This window comes from Musca vetustissima, unplaced genomic scaffold, assembly GCF_032173495.1.
Source record: "Musca vetustissima isolate MV318-11 ecotype Yass unplaced genomic scaffold, APGP_CSIRO_Mvet_v1 utg21637, whole genome shotgun sequence".
NCBI classification, from domain to species: domain Eukaryota; kingdom Metazoa; phylum Arthropoda; class Insecta; order Diptera; family Muscidae; genus Musca; species Musca vetustissima.
In genome coordinates this window covers 54937-82929 of record NW_026885325.1, presented here as the reverse complement: position 1 = coordinate 82929, position 27993 = coordinate 54937, and the positions used below count along the sequence as shown (strand labels likewise).

General features: G+C 33.6%; 2 protein-coding genes across 2 annotated transcripts; one reads left to right on the top strand and one right to left on the bottom strand.

The window, feature by feature from the left end:
* Positions 1-356: 356 nt before the first annotated feature.
* Positions 357-10831, bottom strand: LOC133332497 (ABC-type organic anion transporter ABCA8-like). Its single transcript, XM_061540898.1, has 8 exons — positions 10816-10831; positions 10660-10735; positions 10020-10563; positions 9153-9296; positions 7445-8695; positions 4676-5436; positions 1137-1319; positions 357-1026 (listed from the first exon to the last, which is right to left on the bottom strand). Exons 1-8 carry the CDS (start codon positions 10829-10831, stop codon positions 357-359), a joined length of 3645 nt encoding a protein of 1214 aa, XP_061396882.1.
* A 2591-nt stretch (positions 10832-13422) lies between these two features.
* Positions 13423-26046, top strand: LOC133332496 (phospholipid-transporting ATPase ABCA3-like). The gene is made up of 14 exons (XM_061540897.1): positions 13423-13562; positions 13623-14241; positions 14301-14444; positions 16044-17351; positions 18949-19237; positions 19302-19836; positions 21980-22329; positions 22381-22506; positions 22565-22774; positions 23298-23436; positions 23493-23675; positions 23734-24393; positions 24460-24525; positions 25821-26046. The coding sequence occupies exons 1-14, from the start codon at positions 13423-13425 to the stop codon at positions 26044-26046; spliced, it is 4995 nt and encodes a 1664-aa protein (XP_061396881.1).
* Positions 26047-27993: the final 1947 nt, after the last annotated feature.

The window sequence follows — 27993 nt, the reverse complement described above, 5'->3', positions numbered from 1 at the left end:
TATTTTATAAAGAACTATCAGAGCCATAAGCGTGAATTTTTAAAGAGCATTTTAACAAGGACTAGCAGATCCATCAGACGGAGTTACAAGCCATAACAGAGCCATCATACGGATCTATTAGCGTGGATTTTCAAAGAATATTTTATCAGGGACTAACACAGCCATCCGACGAATCTATTATGGTGGATGTTTTTAAGATTACTTTTGTAGACATCTCATATTATACTTACATAAGTTCAGATTCCATGTTAAGAAATGATATAAACCTCTGTAGATTTTCTATATCCATTTCTAAACTTTAGGGTTATATAGAATTAAAAAAAATAAAATTAATTTAAAAATTAAATTTAGTTTTCTTACTTCTTTTCAATTTCATCTAAAGTCATTCCATCCATTTTCAATTTGATTTCCATATAAAAACCACGATTATATTTTTGCCTCAAATCTTGTGGACTACCCATTGCCAACATTTCCCCATTATGCAAAACAATAATATAATCTGCCAACTGTTCCAGTTCCATGGATTCTTGTGATGTGAATAGTATCGTATTACCATTTTCACGTAACTTCTTCATAATGTACCATAGCAAGTGTCGTTCGGAGGCATCTAAGCCTTTTGTGGGTTCATCGAATATAAGTAACTGATTATGCAAGATTAGAGCAATGGCAAAACTTAGACGACGTCGAATATGTTTTGGCAATTCACTGATTCGAATATTCATATAATTCCGTAGTCGGAATACTCTTGTGAGACTTCTTATTGTTTCATTAAATTTTGACTTTGGTACTTCCGCTGCGCGTAGCATGAAGAATAACTTCAATATTTGTTGTGGTGTAGCTCCTTCGAATGGGGTTTCGCTTTGTGGAATGTAGCCAATATTTGTTAGGGCTTTTTGTGTGGCATTCTTGATTTCATTGCCACAGATGTAGACTTCACCAAAACTGAAACCTTCTTCACCAATTAATTGTCGAATTAGGTGGGATTTACCACTTTTCGAGCAGCCAAAAATTCCCACGCAGTCGTGACTGAATGAGAAGGGGGGATATATAAATACAAACAGTGAATAGTAGCAAACATTATTTTCTAGAAGACTTGGCTCCTTAAAAAATTCCTCAACATTTCGCCTCTTTCTTACCTTTTGAGAGCCAAGGATATGACATTTACATTGTCTCCTTCTTTGGGTATTTCATATTCCAATTGATCTATCAGAAGTGTATGTTGCTTGCACTCCTCCAAATTCATATTTGATATACGTACTTTTTCCTCAATTACCCGATCATCATCGTGGGGATAACACATAGATTTCAGTTGTTTAATACTAAAAGAGAAAATTTCAATTTAATATGAAATAATAAATTCAGATTGTATTACTTACGTATCTGGTGGAGAATATAACTTCTTTTTTCGATATCGAATTAATGCAATAAAACTTCTGAATAGTAGGAGAGATGTAAGCGACATAAATATAACAGATGGTAAAATGCCAGGAAAGGACCAATCGAAAAAGGAAATATCTAGAGAAATGGAAAAATTATATATCAAGATTATATTTTAAATTAAAGCATAGATTTTTAATAATTTACAGAGGACAATTAGAAAAAAAGTCCATAAGACCGAAAATCATAGAGCATGAAGTCTGTATGGTCGAGCTGAAGAAGGGATCCTCTACAAACTATTTGAATCGAGAATTGTATATAGACCAGTTGAAGCAGAGAACAATAATAGACGAGCTGATGAAGGCAGCCTATACAGATGAGTCGAAGTCGGGAATCTTTATAGTTGAGACGAAGCCAGAAGACCCTACGCATGATTTGAAATTCGTGTAAGGCAGGCATTCTTTATAGAATGATTGAATCAGGTAGTCTGTATAGGTCAGCTGAATGCAGAATTCTCTACAGATGAGTTGAAGCAGGGCGTCACCACAGACGATCTGGAGCAGGGATCCTCCATAGACTTCCAGGAAGAGGTCTATAGAGAAAAACAGAAGCAGGGAATCTCTATAGACGAGTCTCCATAGCTGAGACGAAGGCAGAAGTTCGAATAGATGAGAGGAAGCAGAGAGCGTGAATATAGACGAACTAAAGCAGAAAATCTCTGAATCTCGAGCTGAAGCAGGAAGTCTCTATAGACGAACTGAGGCAGGAAGTCTCTATAGACGAACTGAGGCAGGGAGTCTCTATAGACGAACTGAGGCAGGAAGTATCTATAGACGAACTGCGACAGGGAGCAGAGAGCCTCAATAGACTTTCTGAAGCCGGGAATCTTAAAAGACGAGCTGAAGCAGGAAATCTCAATAAACGAACTGAAGCAGGGAGTCTCTATGGAGGAGGAGTAGCTGAAGCAGAGAGTCTTTATAGACGAGTTGAAGTGTAGAGTCTCTAAAGACTGAATCATATAGTCTCTATGGATAAGCTGAAAGCAGAAAGAATAGAAAAAAACAAAGAATTTTTTTTTTGTAATTTGGATTTTCAGGAGGGCGTAAAATATATTTTGAGATAAATGTCGATATAGATCAATGTTTTTGTCCTGTCCCATTTTTGGAATTTTTCGGTTTTATTCTCACTTTTTTTTTTTTTTTTTATTATTTTGGTTGGCCCACTTTCTATAGGGATAGAAGGTTTAGTGCCATGTATCCGTATGTAGCTTTGCTACGAATTTGACTTTATCCATAGATGGTGGTTTGTGTTTTGCAGGTTGACTTCGATCTTCTTTAAGAATTTGACCACAATGTTCAGACTTTCTAAGCCTTGTGTATCAGTGAACTCTTCTACTGTGAAGGAGTCACATAGTAGCGAAAAGCATCTTCTTTTGCTATTAAATTTACGAAAATTAAAAATTTCATGCGCAGCTGTTTGGATTTTGTTGAACGACTCGTAATTTATAGGTTATCCGTATTTAAAAACACACGTGTTAGTTAAGCGAACGCCTAACAACCGCCATTTTGCAAAAATCTATTTTTAAGCCCGTGGGCGTGTAGTACTCATTTAAAATTTTTTTTACGTCTTTCTTGTGAGCCGTCCGAGGACGAACTGTATTCTCACTTTCCAATAAAAGAGAGAATGTAAAAAAATGGCTTAGTCGAAGTACACATCAATATCAGGATCTATTAATGAGGTCACACACAAGGCCTATAAATAAGGTCGTCCAGGGAGACCAGCTGAATATCGGCTGCCTCTTAAGTTTGCTGTCAATCCATTATTGTGAATTAATTTCATCAGCTGCGCTAAATGGATTACCTATTTATTGTGCCAAGATCCAGCTGGTCTCCCTGGATGACCTTCTTAATATACCATGGTCCACACGCATGTGATTTCATGAAACAAATTACACGAAATTATGAGTTCTTAGATCGAGTTTCTCAGTTTTAAAATTTCTTTAGTGGGTACTCGATCTAAGGACGCCCACTTTCATGTTTAATACAAGGACTATTATTAAGGTCATTCAGCTTTATTTTGAATTGAATTCCATTAAGAAAACCTAAACATAAATTACAATGTCTAATAATAAGGTCATCCAGAGAGACCAGTTGCCTCTGAATTTTGCTGTCAAATTGCTTTATATTGAATGGACTTTCATTACGAAAACCAAAACAAAGTCCAAATTTTTGACATTAGACTTAAGAATAAACAGCTGAATTTTGCTGTCAAATTGCTTTATTTTGATTGGACTTTCATTATGAAAACCAAAACAAAGTCCAAATTTTTGACATTAGACTTAAGAATAAACAGCTGACCTTCTCTACCTGGCTGACCTTATTAATAGATCTTGGTAAAATATTTCAAAATACTTTAGTGTGTGATGAGGGACTTACTACAACACTGCGAAACAAATGAGCATCCATTCAGTTCTGGTTCACAACCCTCAATTCTGGAGCAAGCCTTCAGACAAAAGTCGCGTACTTTACATTCGGTCTCCAGATTAGCGAGGCCAATGAGAACAGCAAAACTGGGCGAAAACATTAAAATATAATACGAAAATGGTTTCGCATCAATATGGTCCCAATAGAACAGATATGAAACAAAACCTAGAAATAGGATAATAAAATTAAAATCGAATAAAATATTTAAAATGTAAAATCTTACCCAATATCATTTGTATTAGAAATATTTTTAAAAATCCTTGAAACTCATTATCCCTTAACCACAAGAATAGAAGATAGGCCATCGGTAATGATGCTATGCCATATAACATCAGAAGAAGATATTGAACTGAAACAATTTTGGTATTAGTTTTCAAACTAAAATTAGATTTATAAAAAATATACCTAAAATTCCCATTCCATTAGGTCCATCGGGAATATAAATATTTATTGCTAGAATATATAGAAGAATTATCAGCTCATAGATTGCATAATCCCATAAGAAATTGCTAAGCCATAAATAGGTATCGCTCAGGCCCGCAAGACGCTGTAATGTTAACATTTTTGTTTCCCTATCATTGATAAGGGCGACAATGAAACTGGAAATGGTTAGTGGAAGTATAATACCCCAAATAATGGAGCTATGTATGTTGTGGATGTGTTGAAGGGCAAATTTTTCGCGCATTGGTTCCCAAATCGGTTCGTTATTGATCAGCACTTTTTTGTGGATTTCGTTTGGATAAAGATTTCTAATGAAACATAGAAAAATAATTAAGTCGATTCCTAAGGTAAATAGAATCTTGAATTATATTTACCTCAGTATAACATTGTGTGCCAAATTTAATACCAATGCTGGACCATGGAAAACTTCTTCATTTAGCCACAATGTCAAATGATTTGCATCGTCTTTTTCAACAGCTCCAAATTGTCCATTCGCGGATATATCTTTGCGATACTCACTCTCACCACATTTTAAATTCTTCACAAACCACTTTTGAGGTTTCCAATTGGATTTTAATGTATTCCGGTTCTCTATCTCAACTATTTCAAAGTATTTACAATTTTTCCAATTCTTCTGAGAATCCAAATTCGTGCTCAAGCCCATTTCTATGCGATGTAATGATTTAAAATTTGCAAACATTTTCGGAATGCCGGCTATCAAGAGCAGTGTAAGAAATATCACAAATACTGGAACAATATTTGACGCTTGATATAATAACTTCTTATAGAACAAAGTTTTCATTAGGGATATTTTAGAATGCGGTTGTATTGGAAATTTGCTTGGGAGTGATAAGGTTTTGTAGGAGTTTTTATTGACTTTGCTTTGGATGAGTCCAGTTAGTTCCATATAAATATCATTCAAATCATAACCGGTCACATACATACTGGAGATTCCAAAATTTGAGCTTTCTCTTTCCAATTCCATGAGTAATTTTTGATATAATCGTATTTTTTGTCGTGGAAGAATATAAACGATGCGATCTTTGAATTGTGCATGCACAGTAATGTTGGGTATATATGTCTCCAATAGTTTTGTTATGGGTTTCACGGATACGTCTGGTTTTAGGAGTAGGACCTGAAAAAAGAGAGAAATTTTTCATGAGCATTCGGTAAAATAAAAGACTTGGCTAGAAGTCAATGATTTGACATGAAATCAATGACTTCACTCGAAGTCAATGATTTACTCAAAGCCAATGACTTGACTTATAATCAATTACATGACATACGTCAAGAGTGTGACTAGAAGTCAATAGCTTGACCAGAAGTCAAAGGATGGACTGGAAATCAAGGGCTTGATTTAAAGTCAACGACCTAATTATGGGGCAATGGCTTCACTAGAAATCAATGACTTTGCAAGAAGTCTTTGACTTGACTACAAATCAATAACTTTACAAGAAGTCAGTGACTTAATTAGAAGTCAATGACTTGACTAGAAGTCAATGACTTGAGTAAAAATCAACGGCTTGATTAAAGTTCAATGACTTGACTATAAGTCAATGATTTGTCTATAAGTCAATGGTTTGACTATAAGTCAATGGCTTGACAAGAAGTCAATGGCTTGACTGTAAGTCAATGGCATGGCAATAAGTCAATGGCTTGACTATAAGTCAATGACTTGACTATAAGTCAATGGTTTGACTATAAGTCAATGGTTTGACTATAAGTCAATGGTTTGACTATAAGTCAATGGTTTGTCTATAAGTCAGTGGCTTGGCAATAAGTAAATGGCTTGACTATAAGTCAATGGCTTTGCTATAAGTCAACGGCTTGACTAAAAGTTAATGACTTTACTTAAGGATTGACTTGAAGTCAGTGACTTGATTAGAAGTCAATGATTGACTAGAAGTCAACGGCTTGACTAGAAATCAACGCTTGCTAGAAGTCAATGACTTGACTATAAGTCAATGGATAGACCATGAGTCAATGTCATGACTATAAGTCTATACTATAAGTCAATGGTTTGACTATAAGTCAATGACTTGACCAGAAGTCAATGGATTGACTATAAGACATTGGCTTGACCATATGTCAATGGTTTGACCATAAGTCAATCTCATGACTATAAATCAATGGCTTGACTATAAGTCAATGGTTTGACTCTAAGTCAATGGTTTGGCTATAAGTTAATGGTTTGACTATAAGTCAATGGTTTGACTATAAGTCAATGGTTTGTCTATAAGTCAATGGTTTGACTATAAGTCAATGACTTGACTATAAGTCAATGACTTGACTATAAATCAATGGATAGACCATGAGTCAATGTCATGACTATAAGTCTATACTATAAGTCAATGGTTTGACTATAAGTCAATGACTTGACCAGAAGTCAAAGAATTGACTATAAGACATTGGCTTGACTATATGTCAATGGCTTAACCATAAGTCAATCTCATGACTATAAATCAATGGCTTGACTATAAGTCAATGGTTTGACTCTAAGTCAATGGTTTGGCTATAAGTGAATGGTTTGTCTATAAGTCAATGGTTTGACTATAAGTCAATGGCTTGACTATAAGTCATTGTTTTGACTATAAGTCCATGTTTGACTACAAGTCAATGGTTTGACTATAAGTCAGTGGCTTGACTATAAGTAAATGGCTTGACTATAAGTCAATGGCTTTACTATAAGTTAATGGCTTTACTTAAGGATTGACTGGAAGTCAAGTGCTTGACTAGAAGTCAACGGTCTGATTTTGGGTCAATAGCTTGACTAGAAGTCAATGACTTGACTAGATGTCAATTGAATGACTTGACAATAGCTTGACTAGAAATGATAATGACCGGCTTGACTAGAACTAGAAGGATTGATTAGAAGTCATTACTTTGGCCAATTAATTTACTTTACTCGAAGTCAATGGCTAACCTAACGAACAATGGATTGACTCGATTTTTATCAAATGAACGATGCAATGGCTTCACTAGAAGACAATGATTTCCTAGAAGACATTTATTTGGCTCGTTGAAAATGACTTAAATCCGAATCCATGACGGGAATAGATGTCAACGGCTTGATTAGACTTGAAGAAGTCAATGACAATAATTTCATTAGAAGATTTTGGAATCAATGTCTAATTTGTACTTACCAAATTGAATCCCTTGCCAAGATTGTTCTGCAAAAAGAATGGGGAACCCCATGCCACTAATTTTCCTGCATTTAAAATTCCAATACGATCTGCAATTTCATTTGATTCATCTATGGAAGATGTTGTCATTATTATGCAGCGATTTCTGCGTTCTTGCCGCAAAATATTCCAATAGCTGTGACGTTCCTCCAATTCCATATACCTTGTGGGATCATCCAATAGAATAATTTGCGTATTACCCGATAAAACACAGCAAAGTGTCACGAGATGCTTCTGATTGTAATTTAGATTTCGTATATGTTGATTTGAATCATTTATAGACGATTTCAATAGTAACAACCATTTGTTGAGTTCCCTTTGTATTGCATCTAGCTGATCTTCAGGGTACTTTTGTTTCAGAATTAAAATATATTTCAGCTGTTCGGCAACGGTCAAATGTTCATAAAGATGATTATGAGGACCCATTATCACATCCATATTGGAACAATAGGTGGACCAGTTTTTGGATAGTTCTTTATTTTGATTGAAATAAATATTGCCCTTATATTTCAGGGATCCCGATAAAAGAGATATGAAGGTGGTTTTACCACTACCCTGAGGACCCACAATTACAGAAATTTCATTTTTAAATATTCTCATTGAAATATTTTTTAAACCCGGTTTCGAATCATATTTATCTTGAAATGTTGAGACATTCTGTAGCAGCAATAGATGACCCTCCACTGGACCGTATTCAAAAGATTTCCAATTCGTGTCTTTGTGTGCGTAATTATAAAATAAGGAAATATTTTCATTCATGAACTCCTCCTCCTTCTTGGTAGAGATTTCGGGAAATTTTGATTCCTTCGAATGTATTTCAGAGCTGGGTTTTAGGAAGTATAGGACGCAGCAATAAAATACAATGGCACATATTTGTATAAAGAAGAGCAACCAAATTTTATAGAGAACTATGTCGTCAGAATTTGTTTCCAAATATTCCATTCCAAATGGAAAGAAATTATTAAAGAATATTAGCATATAGAAAATGGTTTGGAAGTCAATGACGTCTGAGTTTCCTAATTTGATTGAGAAAATTGCATAACTGGCAATCCACAGAGAGGCTGCCATAAATAAAGCCGATCTTCTATTTGGACCAAATAATATGGTCAAAATGAAAGCATTTAATATTAACATGGAACTGTAGAGAATCAAGAACAGAAGCTGATATCCCAGATGACGTTGGATATTATGGCCACTAAGGGACCATTCAATCTGAAAGGAGAAGCAGAATTTTGGAAATAAAAATAACTTAAAGATTATTGACATTTTAAAGAATATTTTTTAAAGAGCCTACACAAGGAGGGAATTTTTTAAAGATTATTTTTGAGGACCTACACTAGGCGTTGATTTTTTAAAAATTATTTTTAAGGACCTACACAAGGTGTCGATTTTTTAAAAATTATTTCTGAGGACCTACAAAGTTGTCTATTTTTTTAAGAATTATTTTTAAAATCCTACACAAGGCGTGAATTTTTATTTTAAGGACCTATAAAATAATTTTTAAGGACCCACACAAGGAGTAGGGTTTTTGATAATTAATTTTGAGGACCTGCACAAGGTGTGGATTTTTATTTTTAACCTTTCAAGGCGTTAAAGGAATATTTTTCCAAGGACAATTTTTCCATACAAGACGTGGATTTTTGAAATGTATATTTTTGCAAGTACTTACCAATAAAAATCCCAAAATCAGCAAATTAATAATCATTAAATGCAAAAATGCTGCTATAAAATGACCATTCCAGTAATCAATGTAGGATATTCCGTAAACAGAACAATGACTTGGAATATGGTTTTCGACTTCATTGGAGACTTTCTGAAAAAGGGAAATAATTTAATTTTTATTTATCATTGATGAATTAAATATAAATTCACAATACAAAATACACGCCTACCGCTCTGATAGTCCTTCAAAAATATTATATAAAAAATGCGCCTATAGATCTGATAGACCTTTTATTGAATATTATTGAAAGAATCTAAACTTATCGATAGTTCAATAATAATATTATGTAAAAAGGTCCTTATGGTCCTTGAAAAATATTAATAAAAATCCATGCTCATTGATCTGTTAGTCCTTTAAAAATGCTGCATAAGGTCTTTCATAGCTCTGATAGTCCTTTAAGAATATTAGTAAAAAATCCGCTTTTATAGCTCTGATAGTCCTCTAAAAATATTATTTAAAAAGGTATTTATGATCCTTGAAAAATAGTTTTTTTAATCCAGGATTGTAGCTCTGATAGACCTTAAACAATTATTATTGTTCACGATTATAGCTATGATAGTCCTTCAATATTGTTATTTAAAAAAATCCACGCTTATAGCTTTGATAATCCTTTGTAATATTATTTAAACAGTTACCGCTTATAATTATTTAAGAATGTCCAGATTTAAGGCTTGGATAGTTCTTTAATATATTATCTTAAACCCCACGCTTATTGCCTTAATAGTCGTTTAAAAATATTACTTAAAAAAACCCACCCATGGCACTAATAGTCCTTAAAAATCTCATTGGGTTATTATTGAAAGCTTCACTTACCCTCACCAGATTTAGAAATGGTACCAAATATATAAAATAATAAAATGTCCAGATGAAATGTGTAGCATTCTTCTGGCCATCATACTGTGTCTGTCCTCCTCCTGCGCTGTGTTGAAATGCTTTAAAACTCAATGATGGAAGTTTTTCCTCCAGACCCTTATTGTAAAACTTCGCCCAAGCTTCGAAAATAGAATGTTGTAGTTGTAGGAAGCCTTCCTTAAGATATATATTGAGATTTTCAATCTCACTGTCCACATTTCTCATGGACCAAAAACAATCGGAATTCGAACAATTGTGGCCACTTTGTAAGGTACGAAATTGACTGGGAAATCGTAGGGTTAGGGATAAAAAATCGCTAGAGAATTCATGAAATATAACTACTGCGAGAGTGGTATTTCTATTGAAAATGTTCAGCATCTGATCTTCATTTTTATATCCCATGGGATTTTCTGTTAGGCCCAATGACTTGGAGACATTATGCATTATGGTGGCAGTTGTTTCATGTTCCGGGGTATATAATAGAAGGGATCTATTCATAATTTGCCTAGGGAAAAATAAACAATATTTAGCATTGATTACTGTCTGAGATGTAAGTACAAAGTTGCCGATTTCCGATTATTTTCTCATGATGTGTACTTACTGCCATTCCATAATATTATTTATCTCCAAACTGTTTTCATTTACAATTATTGTATTTGCCAATTTCTCAGATTGCGCTCTCCAAAAATTGTGAGAATTCAGAAAGATTAAAAGAAATTCTGCGATAATTATCTCAAATTCCAGTAACGCGAAATACCATGATCGTATATCATATTTAATATTGATTTTTAATAGAAGAGACAATTTTTTGCTTCTGGATAACATTTTCACAAAAAATATATTTGTATATTTTTAAATTGAAAAAAGAAATAAAAGTAATAAGAAGAAGAGGCATTTAAATTGAGCATGGGCGCAATAAAAAGGCCTCTGGGGCCTTCTATTTAAAACAACAAGAGGCCTCTTTATAGTCCTCGAAAAATATTCTTTAAAAAATCCACGCCTCTTTATAGTCCTCGAAAAATATTCTTTAAAAAATCCACGCCTCTTTATAGTCCTCGAAAAATATTCTTTAAAAAATCCACGCCTCTTTATAGTCCTCGAAAAATATTCTTTAAAAAATCCACGCCTCTTTATAGTCCTCGAAAAATATTCTTTAAAAAATCCACGCCTCTTTATAGTCCTCGAAAAATATTCTTTAAAAAATCCACGCCTCTTTATAGTCCTCGAAAAATATTCTTTAAAAAATCCACGCCTCTTTATAGTCCTCGAAAAATATTCTTTAAAAAATCCACGCCTCTTTATAGTCCTCGAAAAATATTCTTTAAAAAATCCACGCCTCTTTATAGTCCTCGAAAAATATTCTTTAAAAAATCCACGCCTCTTTATAGTCCTCGAAAAATATTCTTTAAAAAATCCACGCCTCTTTATAGTCCTCGAAAAATATTCTTTAAAAAATCCACGCCTCTTTATAGTCCTCGAAAAATATTCTTTAAAAAATCCACGCCTCTTTATAGTCCTCGAAAAATATTCTTTAAAAAATCCACGCCTCTTTATAGTCCTCGAAAAATATTCTTCAAAAAATCCACGCCTCTTTATAGTCCTCGAAAAATATTCTTTAAAAAATCCACGCCTCTTTATAGTCCTCGAAAAATATTCTTTAAAAAATCCACGCCTCTTTATAGTCCTCGAAAAATATTCTTTAAAAAATCCACGCCTCTTTATAGTCCTCGAAAAATATTCTTTAAAAAATCCACGCCTCTTTATAGTCCTCGAAAAATATTCTTTAAAAAATCCACGCCTCTTTATAGTCCTCGAAAAATATTCTTTAAAAAATCCACGCCTCTTTATAGTCCTCGAAAAATATTCTTTAAAAAATCCACGCCTCTTTATAGTCCTCGAAAAATATTCTTTAAAAAATCCACGCCTCTTTATAGTCCTCGAAAAATATTCTTTAAAAAATCCACGCCTCTTTATAGTCCTCGAAAAATATTCTTTAAAAAATCCACGCCTCTTTATAGTCCTCGAAAAATATTCTTTAAAAAATCCACGCCTCTTTATAGTCCTCGAAAAATATTCTTTAAAAAATCCACGCCTCTTTATAGTCCTCGAAAAATATTCTTTAAAAAATCCACGCCTCTTTATAGTCCTCGAAAAATATTCTTTAAAAAATCCACGCCTCTTTATAGTCCTCGAAAAATATTCTTTAAAAAATCCACGCCTCTTTATAGTCCTCGAAAAATATTCTTTAAAAAATCCACGCCTCTTTATAGTCCTCGAAAAATATTCTTTAAAAAATCCACGCCTCTTTATAGTCCTCGAAAAATATTCTTTAAAAAATCCACGCCTCTTTATAGTCCTCGAAAAATATTCTTTAAAAAATCCACGCCTCTTTATAGTCCTCGAAAAATATTCTTTAAAAAATCCACGCCTCTTTATAGTCCTCGAAAAATATTCTTTAAAAAATCCACGCCTCTTTATAGTCCTCGAAAAATATTCTTTAAAAAATCCACGCCTCTTTATAGTCCTCGAAAAATATTCTTTAAAAAATCCACGCCTCTTTATAGTCCTCGAAAAATATTCTTTAAAAAATCCACGCCTCTTTATAGTCCTCGAAAAATATTCTTTAAAAAATCCACGCCTCTTTATAGTCCTCGAAAAATATTCTTTAAAAAATCCACGCCTCTTTATAGTCCTCGAAAAATATTCTTTAAAAAATCCACGCCTCTTTATAGTCCTCGAAAAATATTCTTTAAAAAATCCACGCCTCTTTATAGTCCTCGAAAAATATTCTTTAAAAAATCCACGCCTCTTTATAGTCCTCGAAAAATATTCTTTAAAAAATCCACGCCTCTTTATAGTCCTCGAAAAATATTCTTTAAAAAATCCACGCCTCTTTATAGTCCTCGAAAAATATTCTTTAAAAAATCCACGCCTCTTTATAGTCCTCGAAAAATATTCTTTAAAAAATCCACGCCTCTTTATAGTCCTCGAAAAATATTCTTTAAAAAATCCACGCCTCTTTATAGTCCTCGAAAAATATTCTTTAAAAAATCCACGCCTCTTTATAGTCCTCGAAAAATATTCTTTAAAAAAATCCACATCTCTTTTTGTACCTAAAAAATATCCTTTAAAAAATCCATGCCTGTATCTGTTTCTCAAAAAAATCTTTTTAAAAAATACGCATTAGCTGGCCCTCGAAAAATATTCCTTGAAAATCCGGTGGTGACCCTAGAATTATTTGACATAATTTAATATTTTTGTGGTTTCTGTTTTTATTCGAACTATGTCCTGGAAATTTCTAATTTTATTAAAAAAGAATTTCATCTTAGAGAAACGATCATGGATTGGAACCTTAGTGGAAATAATGCTGATCGTGGTGTTCTACACTACAATCGTAATTAACCCGGCTGTAAATTCCCGAGATTCGATGATGGAATTGGAAGAGGCTCAACGGACGCATTTCTATGAGAATTGTTCGGATATATATGACCTAACAGCGTTGAGGTAAGCGGAATAAAAAAGGCAAAGTATTAAAAAACTCACCCGTTTTTATAAATTATCCAGACATTTAAAAGGACTCTCAAAGAAACGTCTACGTTATGGTCTGTTATATGGACCTCCAACAAATTTTACCACCCACGTTGTTGAGGAGACCCGCAAGGCGTTAAAAATAAGGAATATTTTCCCTGTACAAACTGAGAAGAGCCTCTTGAATCATTTCCACGAAGATCACTATTTGGCGGGAATATTTTTTCACAATTTAAGTAACAGGGATAATAATTTGGAACCTGGTGGAGTACCAGTCCGATTATCTGCAACCCTTAGCTTTCCAAGTGAATTTCGCACCAGCGAACATCCAGACATTTTTCCAAGTTTATGGCTCACACGTTGCACAGGAGTCCTGGACCATTTGGATACCGACCATCTGAGACATACCGATCTCTATTTACGAGAAGGTTTTTTACAATTACAACATCGATTGTTTATAGAATGGCTGAAATTGTTAATCAATTCTGCGGACAGTGAAGAAGATCTACATTCGAAGGGGTTGTTGCCAAAAATCACGATACGTTCATTTCAACATCGTACAGATCAGGAACCATGTTATGTCGAAGGTTCATCAAACATTATATGGTTCTTGTATTATTTTACATTTTTTGTGCCATTTTTGAGGGTTATAAGGGTAAGTTCGGATGCAATATTGGAAAAGGTTCTTGAAAGGTAATTCCTTACGCTTTACAGAAATTCTCTCAAGAACAAGAAGAAAATATTCCTGCACATCATTTGATTTACGGCTATGAACCTGGACATCTTCGTGCGGCTCATTTTTTGATTTCCTTTTGCCATTTTTTCTTATTGGGTCTAATTATAGTGGCAATACTGACGGTGTGTATTTTTTTAAAGAAAACATTTTGGTACAGGCCTATTTTAGTCTTTGTGCATTTTTGTTAACAAAGAATATTTATGATCCGAGATGAAATTTGGCACAGGTCATTTTTTTAAAAAATTTTTTGATAGACCTAAATATATTTTCGTGGATTTTTTTTAAAGAATATTTTTTGAGAGACCTAAAATAGACGTGGATTTTTTAAAGGAATGTTTTTTAGGCGTGGATTTTTTAAAGAATATTTTTTGAGAGACCTAATATAAAGGCGTGGATTTAATGTTTTAAAGAATATTTTTTCGAGAGACCTAATTTGGCAAGGCGTGGATTTTTTTAAAGAATGTTTTTTAGGCGTGGAGTTTTTAAAAATATTTTTTGAGAGACCTATATATATTTTCGTGGATTTTTTTAAAGAATGTTTTATATATCGTGGATTTTTTAAAGAATATGTGTGTTGAGAGACCTAAAAAAGGCGTGGATTTTTTTAAAAAATATTTTTTAAGGTCCTCTAAAACAAGGCGTGGATTTTTTTAAAAATATCCAAAAAAGGCGTGGATTTTTTTAAAGAATGATGTGTGTTAAGTTTCGTTCGGATTTTTTAATATAATATATATTTTGAGAGACCTAAAAAAGGCGTTATATATTTTTAAAGAATGTTTTTTAGCGTGGATTTTTTAGAATATGTGTGTTTGAGAGACCTAAAAAAGGCGTGGATTTTTTTAAAGAATGTTTTTTAGGCGTGGATTTTTTAAAGAATATTTTTTGAGAGACCTAAAAAAGGCGTGGATTTTTTTAAAGAATGTTTTTTAGGCGTGGATTTTTTAAAGAATATTTTTTGAGAGACCTAAAATAGACGTGGATTTTTTAAAGGAATGTTTTTTAGGCGTGGATTTTTTAAAGAATATTTTTTGAGAGACCTAAAAAAGGCGTGGATTTTTTTAAAGAATATTTTTTGAGAGACCAAAAAAAGGCGTGGATTTTTTTAAAGAATATTTTTTGAGAGACCTAAAAAAGGCGTGGATTTTTTTAAAGAATATTTTTTGAGAGACCTAAAAAAGGCGTGGATTTTTTTAAAGAATATTTTTTGAGAGACCTAAAAAAGGCGTGGATTTTTTTAAAGAATATTTTTTGAGAGACCTAAAAAAGGCGTGGATTTTTTTAAAGAATGTTTTTTAGGCGTGGATTTTTTAAAGAATGTTTTTTAGGCGTGGATTTTTTAAAGAATGTTTTTTAGGCGTGGATTTTTTAAAGAATGTTTTTTAGGCGTGGATTTTTTAAAGAATATTTTTTGAGAGACCTAAAAAAGGCGTGGATTTTTTTTAAGAATATTTTTTGTGAGACCTAAAATAGGCGTAGGTTTTTCAAAAATAGTTTTGTAAGGACCTAAAATAGGCGAAGGTTTTTCAAGAATATTTTTGTAAGGACCTGAAATATTTTTGTAAGGATCTGAAATAGGCGTGGATTTTTCCAGAATATTTTTGTAAGGACCTGAAATAGGCGTGGATTTTTCCAGAATATTTTTGTAAGGACCTGAAATAGGCGTGGATTTTTTAATAATAATTTTTTAGAGACTTATACGAATATATTTTATTTCTTTTCAGATCGAATGGACCAGCATTGAAAAATATCACATATTTCGTCGAATAAATCCTGCAATACTACTTCTTTTCATTATTCTCTATATAACCATCCTGCTCATTTATGCCATGCTTGTGACGACTGTCTTCGTAAACTCCGCAAATTGTGTTCTCTTCGGAGCTGCAATGTGGCTCGGTTCCTATGGTCTATTCTCCCTTGTCATGGATACTTCGGAAAAATTCTCAATAGCTTTGGTCATAAGCCTATTGATATTTTTCAATAATATGTACCCATATGGAATGCGTCTAATGAAAGAAGCGGAAGATCAATTGGACTACCAGGAAATATGGTCACTAATTTATATACAGGTTACATATATATTTATGTTATTGTTTGTATTGGCCTTGGCAGATTTATTAAGGCCTGGACGTTATGTCAGACGTAGATATTTTAATTATTTGGGTATACCTTATGTTTGTCACATTTGGCTAAGGCGAAGGAGAGGTGTGCATGACAATTCAATGGAATTGCGGCGTCGTACCACAATGTCATCTGCGATGGTGGTAGTCGGTCCATATCCCAGTTGCCAAAATTTGGAATGTGGTCCAGTGATGGGTCAAGAAGTGTTGTATTTGAAAAACATCAATACTTATAGGGATCGTATCAGGAATATTCAACAGCTGAAGAAACTTACCCTGAGATTTTATAAAAATGAAATCTCCGTCATATTGGGACCGCATGGAACAGGGAAAACTCGATTGATTTCGATATTGGCTGGTTGGTGTAAACCATTTAAAGGAAATATTTATTTTAATGGCGATTTTGATATATATGAAAATTGTTATAATTATCACGATATCATTGATGTTTCGATGCCCAATAACCCGCTGTGGCCAGCATTGACTGTTCAAGAAACCCTATGGTATTTTTGTGCAATAAAACAAAAGCCCAGGGGCAAAGAAGACCTTGAAATGGAAATCAAGAAATGGTTGAAGGTTTTAGGAGAGCATTTGCCCAATGGTTCCCTAACATTTGTAAGAGATTTATCATTTTCCCAAAAACGTTTACTTGCTCTCTGTTCTGCCTTGTCGGGGGATAGAGTGATAATACTTTTGGATAATCCCACCTTGCATATGACACTGAAGGAACAGTTGCCGTATTGGGAAATATTACGCCAGGAGAAAGAAAATCGAGCCATTATTATAACTACATTTTCCATCAATGAGGCTGATGCCATTGGAGATCGTATCGGCATATTGAGTGATGGCAATCTTTTGGCATGGGGTACACCATTTTTTCTGAAGACACGATTTGGCAGTGGATTTGATTTGGTAAGAAAAAAAATAGTCTTTGTAATTTATTTAAAAAAAACTCTCCTTGAAAAAATATTCTTTAATAATCCACATTTATCCTTGAGAAAACATATTTCTATAGTCCTTGGAAAAATATTTTTTAAAAAATCCACGCCTTCAATAGTCCTTGGAAAAATATTTTTTAAAAAATCCACGCCTTCAATAGTCCTTGGAAAAATATTTTTTAAAAAATCCACGCCTTCAATAGTCCTTGGAAAAATATTTTTTAAAAAATCCACGCCTTCAATAGTCCTTGGAAAAATATTTTTTAAAAAATCCACGCCTTCAATAGTCCTTGGAAAAATATTTTTTAAAAAATCCACGCCTTCAATAGTCCTTGGAAAAATATTTTTTAAAAAATCCACGCCTTCAATAGTCCTTGGAAAAATATTTTTTAAAAAATCCACGCCTTCAATAGTCCTTGGAAAAATATTTTTTAAAAAATCCACGCCTTCAATAGTCCTTGGAAAAATATTTTTTAAAAAATCCACGCCTTCAATAGTCCTTGGAAAAATATTTTTTAAAAAATCCACGCCTTCAATAGTCCTTGGAAAAATATTTTTTAAAAAATCCACGCCTTCAATAGTCCTTGGAAAAATATTTTTTAAAAAATCCACGCCTTCAATAGTCCTTGGAAAAATATTTTTTAAAAAATCCACGCCTTCAATAGTCCTTGGAAAAATATTTTTTAAAAAATCCACGCCTTCAATAGTCCTTGGAAAAATATTTTTTAAAAAATCCACGCCTTCAATAGTCCTTGGAAAAATATTTTTTAAAAAATCCACGCCTTCAATAGTCCTTGGAAAAATATTTTTTAAAAAATCCACGCCTTCAATAGTCCTTGGAAAAATATTTTTTAAAAAATCCACGCCTTCAATAGTCCTTGGAAAAATATTTTTTAAAAAATCCACGCCATCAATAGTCCTTGGAAAAATATTTTTTAAAAAATCCACGCCATCAATAGTCCTTGGAAAAATATTTTTTAAAAAATCCACGCCTTCAATAGTCCTTGGAAAAATATTTTTTAAAAAATCCACGCCTTCAATAGTCCTTGGAAAAATATTTTTTAAAAAATCCACGCCATCAATAGTCCTTGGAAAAATATTTTTTAAAAAATCCACGCCTTCAATAGTCCTTGGAAAAATATTCTTTAAAAAATCCACGCCTTCAATAGTCCTTGGAAAAAATATTCTTTAAAAAAATCCACGCCTTCAATAGTCCTTGGAAAAAATATTCTTTAAAAAATCCACGCCTTCAATAGTCATTGGAAAAAATATTCTTTAAAAAAAGTCCTTGGAAAAAATATTCTTTAAAAAATCCACGCCTTCAATAGTCATTGGAAAAAATATTCTTTAAAAGATCCACGACTTCAATAGTCCTTGGAAAAAATATTCCTTAAAAAATCCACGCCTTCAATAGTCCTTGGAAAAATGTTTAAAAACCCAAACCTCCTATGATCTTAAAAATGTTCTTTTCAAACCCAAGCCTCCTTATAGTCCTTACAAATATTCTTTATAAAATCCTCGCCTCCTTATAGACCTTGAAAAAATATTGTTTTACATTATTTTTCTTTCAGATTCTCATAAAAAGGCCGGATTATCCCAATCGTCCCATAACGGACCTAATATCTCAATATATACCCAACACAATACCAACATCTGAAATTGGAGATCAATTGCTCTATAAATTACCTCCGGATAAACGAAATTTATATCAAAAACTTTTAATAAGTCTTGAGAAACAAAGTCAGGAGCTTGGAATCTCAACCATACGCCTTGGGGGTTCTGAACTGAAGGAGATTTATATGAAACTAGGTATGGCTAATTCCGCAGAATCAATGGACATTGCAGAATTACAGCAATTTGGTAAGCACAGATTCCGCAGGCATAGCTATCCTCCCAAAAAATTCGTTCTTGTTACCAATTTCAGGTGAAATTTTCAAATTCACCAAAAAGTCGCGAGTTAATCAGAAATTAAATACAACAAAGCAACAAATTAACGCCATGCTCTACAAGAAAATGATACACCAAGCTCCGAACATTATACCGATCATTATGATTTTTGTTGTATTCCTTTTGATTCTGCTGATAAATGAAATGACGAAATTATTGCGAATACCGAGTACCCAAAATGAAGGCATCCATTTGGGTCTACCGCGTAATGCCACGGAACGTGACTTTCTTTCCCAATTCGATAATTGTTCCTTTGTAGAGGTTGCCGAAATTCAAACTGCCGACTATCAATTGAAATTAAATAATAAACCCAAATATTTTCTCTTTAAACGTTTTGAGTGTGGCCAGGGGCCGTATCAGGAGGATCTGTTAAGTGATACGGGTATCTATGATAAATTTGGTGCTGTGGAATATCAGGGGCCGAGCAGGCAGGATATGGTGCTGTGGATAAATGAAAAGATATTTCATACAGCAGCGATCTCATTGAATTTGGCACATAATTTGATTTTGAGGTAAGTGGGGATTTTTTAAGGAATATATTTTTAAGGGTCAAAATAGGCGTAACTTTTTTAAAGAGTACTTTTCCAAAGAACACAAGGAGTCGTGGATTTTTTAAAGAATATTTTTTGAAAGACCAGTAGTAGGCGTGGATTTTTTTAAGGACCAGTACAAGGCGTGGATTTTATAAAGAACATTTTTTCAAGGACCAGTACAAGGCGTGGATTTTATAAAGAACATTTTTTCAAGGACCAGTACAAGGCGGGGATTTTATAAAGAAGATTATTTCAAGGACCAGTACAAGGCGTGGATTTTATAAAGAAGATTTTTTCAAGGACCAGTACAAGGCGTGGATTTTATAAAGAAGATTTTTTCAAGGACCAGTACAAGGCGTGGATTTTATAAAGAAGATTTTTTCAAGGACCAGTACAAGGCGTGGATTTTATAAAGAAGATTTTTTCAAGGACCAGTACAAGGCGTGGATTTTATAAAGAAGATTTTTTCAAGGACCAGTACAAGGCGTGGATTTTATAAAGAAGATTTTTTCAAGGACCAGTACAAGGCGTGGATTTTATAAAGAAGATTTTTTCAAGGACCAGTACAAGGCGTGGATTTTATAAAGAAGATTTTTTCAAGGACCAGTACAAGGCGTGGATTTTATAAAGAAGATTTTTTCAAGGACCAGTACAAGGCGTGGATTTTATAAAGAAGATTTTTTCAAGGACCAGTACAAGGCGTGGATTTTATAAAGAAGATTTTTTCAAGGACCAGTACAAGGCGTGGATTTTATAAAGAAGATTTTTTCAAGGACCAGTACAAGGCGTGGATTTTATAAAGAAGATTTTTTCAAGGACCAGTACAAGGCGTGGATTTTATAAAGAAGATTTTTTCAAGGACCAGTACAAGGCGTGGATTTTATAAAGAAGATTTTTTCAAGGACCAGTACAAGGCGTGGATTTTATAAAGAAGATTTTTTCAAGGACCAGTACAAGGCGTGGATTTTATAAAGAAGATTTTTTCAAGGACCAGTACAAGGCGTGGATTTTATAAAGAAGATTTTTTCAAGGACCAGTACAAGGCGTGGATTTTATAAAGAATATTTTTTCAAGGACCAGTACAAGGCGTGGATTTTATAAAGAAGATTTTTTCAAGGACCAGTACAAGGCGTGGATTTTATAAAGAAGATTTTTTCAAGGACCAGTACAAGGCGTGGATTTTATAAAGAAGATTTTTTCAAGGACCAGTACAAGGCGTGGATTTTATAAAGAAGATTTTTTCAAGGACCAGTACAAGGCGTGGATTTTATAAAGAAGATTTTTTCAAGGACCAGTACAAGGCGTGGATTTTATAAAGAAGATTTTTTCAAGGACCAGTACAAGGCGTGGATTTTATAAAGAAGATTTTTTCAAGGACCAGTACAAGGCGTGGATTTTATAAAGAAGATTTTTTCAAGGACCAGTACAAGGCGTGGATTTTATAAAGAAGATTTTTTCAAGGACCAGTACAAGGCGTGGATTTTATAAAGAAGATTTTTTCAAGGACCAGTACAAGGCGTGGATTTTATAAAGAAGATTTTTTCAAGGACCAGTACAAGGCGTGGATTTTATAAAGAAGATTTTTTCAAGGACCAGTACAAGGCGTGGATTTTATAAAGAAGATTTTTTCAAGGACCAGTACAAGGCGTGGATTTTATAAAGAAGATTTTTTCAAGGACCAGTACAAGGCGTGGATTTTATAAAGAAGATTTTTTCAAGGACCAGTACAAGGCGTGGATTTTATAAAGAAGATTTTTTCAAGGACCAGTACAAGGCGTGGATTTTATAAATAAGATTTTTTCAAGGACCAGTACAAGGCGTGGATTTTATAAAGAAGATTTTTTCAAGGACCAGTACAAGGCGTGGATTTTATAAAGAAGATTTTTTCAAGGACCAGTACAAGGCGTGGATTTTATAAAGAAGATTTTTTCAAGGACCAGTACAAGGCGTGGATTTTATAAAGAAGATCTTTTCAAGGACCAGTACAAGGCGTGGATTTTATAAAGAAGATTTTTTCAAGGACCAGTACAAGGCGTGGATTTTATAAAGAAGATTTTTTCAAGAACTATATGGTGACGTTGTTTTTTTCTAATATTTATGTCCTCTTTGTGTTCCTTTCCAGTAACATATTTCCAAATCGATCTGATATCCTGACAACCATCATCAATAAACCGAAAATTATACCGCTGCACATAAACATCAATTTGATTGATAATCAAGTGTCACATTTACGTTTGGCTCTAACGATGGGCGTCATTATGCCCATTACAATGTCCTGTTTTATTGTGGGACTTGTGGAGGAGCGAACAAATCACCTATTGACGCTGCAGCGTATTGCCGGTGTAAAGTTATCAATATACTGGCTTATTGGCATATTGTGGGATTTTGGAACATTTTTTGCTTTCTCGATTATATATTTTTTGGTAATGCTGGTATCGACCATTGAAGGGTTCGGCACCATGGCGAAACTATGTACGTATGTGGCATTATAACCTCACTGTTATTTTAATTGTTTCCTTTAAGTGATTTTACTTCTTCTGAATGTCCATGGCTTATCGGCATTGTGTTTTATTTATCTGCTGTCCTTATTTATGCCTCGTTCAAGATATCGGGCATTTTTAATAGCCATTGTGGTTCAACTTGTACTTGGTAAGAAGAAATCTTAATTTTAAAAACAATTTTTTTTCTATTTACTTTTTTCTGGTAGGTCTTTGTACATATGTCTTCTATTGGGATGTTGCCGAGACTAGCAGCACCTTTTACTATTTATTGTCCTTGTCACCAACATTTTCCCTACTGGATGGAATTAGTAATATCTACACTGAAAATAAGGAACATGAATATTGTCGAGAACGATGTCAGGATATTCCAGGGTGTTACACGGAAAATATGTGTTCACTTATTCCAAATTGTTGTGGTAATTACACACATACCTTAAATATTCTTTAAAAAATTCACGCCTTGTGCTGGACCTTAAAAAAATATTCTTTAAAAAATCCATGCCTTGTGCTGGTCCTTGAAATAATATTATTTAAAAAATCCATGCCTTGTGCTGGTCCTTGAAAAAATATTATTTAAAAAATCCACGCCTTGTGCTGGTCCTTGAAAAAATATTCTTTAAAAAATCCACGCCTTGTTCTGGTCCTTGAAAAAATATTCTTTAAAAAATCCACGCCTTGTGCTGGTCCTTGAAAAAATATTCTTTAAAAAATCCACGCCTTGTTCTGGTCCTTGAAAAAATATTTTTTAAAAAATCCACGCCTTTGTCTGATCATTGAAAAAATATTCTTTAAAAAATCCACGCCTTGTGCTGGTCCTTGAAAAAATATTCTTTAAAAAATCCACGCCTTGTGCTGGTCCTTGAAAAAATATTCTTTAAAAAATCCACGCCTTGTGCTGGTCCTTGAAAAAATATTCTTTAAAAATATTATTTTTTGCAGCCGATAATTTTTTCAAATGGTCATCTCCCGGAATCTTGCCTTCTCTATCGTTTATGTTACTCTCGGGGGTATTATCGAGCCTGCTGTATTTCCTAATAAATATATATCGCAATGAAAAACTGCACAGTGGTACACCAAGGTCAGTATGGAGATGAAAGTAAATTTACAAAAATTATGATCCCTGTGCCTTCCCAGAATAAAACAAATGGGCAGTGTTTGTTTCCCCTATGAAGATGACGAAGTGATGACTGAAAAGGTTCGCATATCCAACATGGATTCTAACGGTTGTCGGAAATATCAACTTTTGGCCGATCAAATTGAGCAGCAGTTACCCAGGCATGGTCTACGTTTGAACACCATTTCCATGGCCTTGGAAGGGTAAGTTAGGTCTTTTATTATATATAAACCCGGTATTAATCTAAATTTTTGATTCCAGCTCCACCTGTGTGGCTTTGTATGGCTCCCATCATTCCGGTAAATCCCATTTGATACGACAATTATTAGGTACAGAACCAATGCGTTTTGGAGAATTGTACATCTGTGGCCATGATTGTCGATATGAAACGAGAGATGCCTATCAAGCTGTTGGTTATTGTCCTCAGGATCGAGGACTTTGTAATTCATTTACTCCACGACAGCTAATGACATTATTTCTGATGATACGTGGCATTTCCGAACCAGCGGCCTCACAAAAGATACGAACCGTTTCTCAAGTCCTTCAGTTGCGACGTTATATGCGAATGCGGATTTGTTATGTTCCGATGGAGGTTAGACGTAAACTAAACATAGCCATGTCCTTGATACTTTGCAATGGAATTTTAATATTGGATGAACCGACTCGGGGCATGTCGGCCATGGATCGTCAATTAATCATTACAATCTTGAGGAAGATGCGTTCCATTGGCCATACGTTGTTAATTAGTTCCAGTGACAGTCTGGAATGTCATCAATTGGCCGATAAATTATTTGTCTTGCAGAATGGTGAGGCATTGGCCATGGGTAGCCCGACCTATGTGGGAAATAAATATGGCAAAGGATTTTATTTGGAAGTCAGATTATTGTTGGATGGCAATACAACAGAAAAAATTGAAGAAAAGTGAGTTAAGTCATTTGGTAATTTATCCAAAAAGAGAGCTAACATATTTTTTGTATTTTATTTCAGTTTGGAAAAAGATATAGAAAATATGCAGACCTATGTTAATTTTTTGCATGGGGAATCCAAATTGGTGTAAGTATAAAATCGGATTTTCTCAAAGAATATTTGTTCAAGGCGTGGATTTTATAAAGAATATTTTTTTTCAAGGACCAGAACAAGGCGTGAATTTTTTAAGGACTATTTTTTCAAGGGCCAGCACAAGGCGTGGATTTTTCAAAGAATATTTTTTCAAGGACCAGAACAAGGCGTGTTTTTTTAAGGACCATAACAAGGCGTGGATTTTTTAAAGAATATTTTTTCAAGGACCAGAACAAGCCGTGGTTTTTTTAAGGACCATAACAAGGCGGGGATTTTTTAAAGAACATTTTTTATGACCAGAACAAGGCGTGGATTTTTTTAAAATTTTTTTAGGGACCTACAAGGACCATCACAAGGCGTGGATTTTTTAAAGACTATTTTTTAGGGACCTACAAGGACCAGCACAAGGCGTGGATTTTTTAAAGACTACTTTTTAGGGACCTACAAAGACCTACAAAGACCAGCACAAGGCGTGGATTTTTTAAAGACTATGTTTTAGGGACCCACAAGGACCAGCACAAGGCGTGGATTTTTTAAAGACTATTTTTTAGGGACCTACAAGGACCAGCACAAGGCGTGGATTTTTTAAAGACTATTTTTTAGGGACCTACAAGGACCAGCACAAGGCGTGGAGTTCTTAAAGACTATTTTTAGGGACCTACAAGGACCAGCACAAGGCGTGGAGTTCTTAAAGACTATTTTTTAGGGACCTACAAGGAACAGCACAAGGCGTGGAGTTCTTAAAGACTATTTTTTAATATTTTTCTAGGACCAGAACAAGTCGTGGATTTTTTAAAGAATATTTTTTCTAGGACCAGAACAAGGCGTGGATTTTTTAAAGAATATTTTTTCTAGGACCAGAACAAGGCGTAGATTTTTAAAGAATATTTTTTCTAGGACCAGAACAAGGCGTAGATTTTTAAAGAACACTTTTTTGAGACGTGGATTTTTTAAAGCACACTTTTTTGAGACGTGGATTTTTTAAAGAACACTTTTTTGAGACGTGGATTTTTTAAAGAACACTTTTTTGAGACGTGGACTTTTTAACGAATATATTTTCTAGGACATGAAGAAGGCGTGGATTTTTTAAAGATTATTTTTTCAAGGACCAGAACATTTTGCGGGGATTTTTAAAGGATATTTTTTCTAGGACCAGAATATGGATTTAAAAGATGTTAGGGCATATAAGTATAGTTTTTATGTTGTGAAAGACCTGCGGATTTTTTTCAAAATCTATTTTGAATACATTTAAAATGGTTCTTCACTTTATTTTAAAATTTTTGTTACAGAAATCAATATCGCAATACTTTGAAATATTACATACCTCTTTTAAATGTTCAATATTCCTATTTGTTTGGATCGTTGGAGAAAAATCGACATCGTTTGAATATTTCGGAATACACAATTGGCCAGGAATCACTTCTAATGATTTTAAATAAAATAGTGACAACAAGAAATCTTAACGAATCAATTCGAAAGAAATTAAAATTTGAACAAAATCGAAATGTAGAATAAATAAATTATATTTCTCAGACACCTTATAATAGGTGGCGCCCAATAAAAACACATGTCTATTTTTTTAATTATGTATAGTGTGTTTACATCATAATTTTTCCTGTTAACCTTATGAATTCTTACCTTCTGTTATCCAATTATTAAATTAATTTCTAATGAGATCTCTTTCCTCCGACTTTCTCCTCATTAACCTATTAACTTGTGTGTTGGTCAAAAGCGTGTCACATTTGCCTATTCCAATACGCCATGAAATTGCATTTCGTACTTGGATCAACGACCTGCGGCCAGTTAGATTGTCCATGTCCATTTAAACTTCCCTTTTTTCCTTTGAAACATGGGAACCAAATTCGAAGTCCACAGGTGTTGCCTTGTGGTTTTAATGAAATTGGTCCAAGTGTCATATATCAACGTACAATGTCAACACTGCTCGAGAATTCACATGACCTCATTCAAGGAATATGCGTATTTGGTCTCAAGAAGAAGATGAAGAAGAAGCATTTGAAAAAACAACAACTATTGATTTCTCACATAAAATAGTAACCTTCAATGTTGTAAACAGTTGTTCCGATGTCCTTAGAAATGTGATGTCATTTCAAAGGAATGCAAATGCCAGCATGTTCATTAGATTTTTTCTCCCAGGAGAGAAATTGTAATTTTGTTTAGAAAGTTTATTTAATCTCAAATATAATCAATGTTAACTAGAGGTCGACATTAGGTGAGATTGTCAAGGACCATCATTTTTTCATGATCCTTTAAGAGTGGGTGTTTTATTAAAAAGTTTATTCGAGTTCTAACGCAAGGAGTGGATTTAAAAAAAATATTCAAGGACTAAGAGGAGGCGTGGATTTTTAAAGAATATTTTTTACAAGGACTATAGAAGTCGTGGATTTTCAAAGACTATTCTTTACAAGGACTATAGAAGGCGCGGATTTTTCAAAGGATATTTTTTACAAGGACTATAGAAAAAGTGGATTTTGAAAGAATATTTTTTCAAGGACCAGAACAAGGCGTGGATTTTTTAAAGACTATTTTTTCAAGGACCAGAACAAGGCGTGGATTTTTTAAAGAATATTTTTTCAAGGACCAGAACAAGGCGTGGATTTTTTAAAGAATATTTTTTCAAGGACCAGAACAAGGCGTGGATTTTTTAAAGAATATTTTTCATGGACCAGAACAAGGCGTGGATTTTTTAAAGAATATTTTTCATGGACCAGAACAAGGCGTGGATTTTTTAAAGAATATTTTTCATGGACCAGAACAAGGCGTGGAATTTTTAAAGAATATTTTTTAAGGACCAGAAAAAGGCGTGGATTTTTTTAAAAAATAATTCTTCAAAGACCAGATCATGGCGTGGATTTTTTAAAGAATTTTTTTCAAGGATCAGACAAAGGCGTTGATTTTTTAAAGAATATTTTTTTAGGACCAGAACAGGGAGTGGATTTTTTAAAGAATATTTTTTCAAGGACCAGAACAAGGCGTGGATTTTTTAAAGAATATTTTTTCAAGGACCAGCACAAGGCGTGGATTTTTTAAAGAATATTTTTTCAAGGACCAGAACAAGGTGTGGATTTTTTAAAGAATATTTTTTCAAGGACCAGAACCAGGCGTGGATTTTTTAAAGAATATTTTTTCAAGGAATATTTTTTCAAGGACCAGAACAAGGCGTGGATTTTTTCAAGGAATATTTTTTCAAGGACCAGAACAAGGCGTGGATTTTTTAAAGAATATTTTTCATGGACCAGAACAAGGCGTGGATTTTTTAAAGAATATTTTTCATGGACCAGAACAAGGCGTGGATTTTTTAAAGAATATTTTTCATGGACCAGAACAAGGCGTGGATTTTTTAAAGAATATTTTTCATGGACCAGAACAAGGCGTGGATTTTTTAAAGAATATTTTTTAAGGACCAGAAAAAGGCGTGGATTTTTTAAAAAATAATTCTTCAAA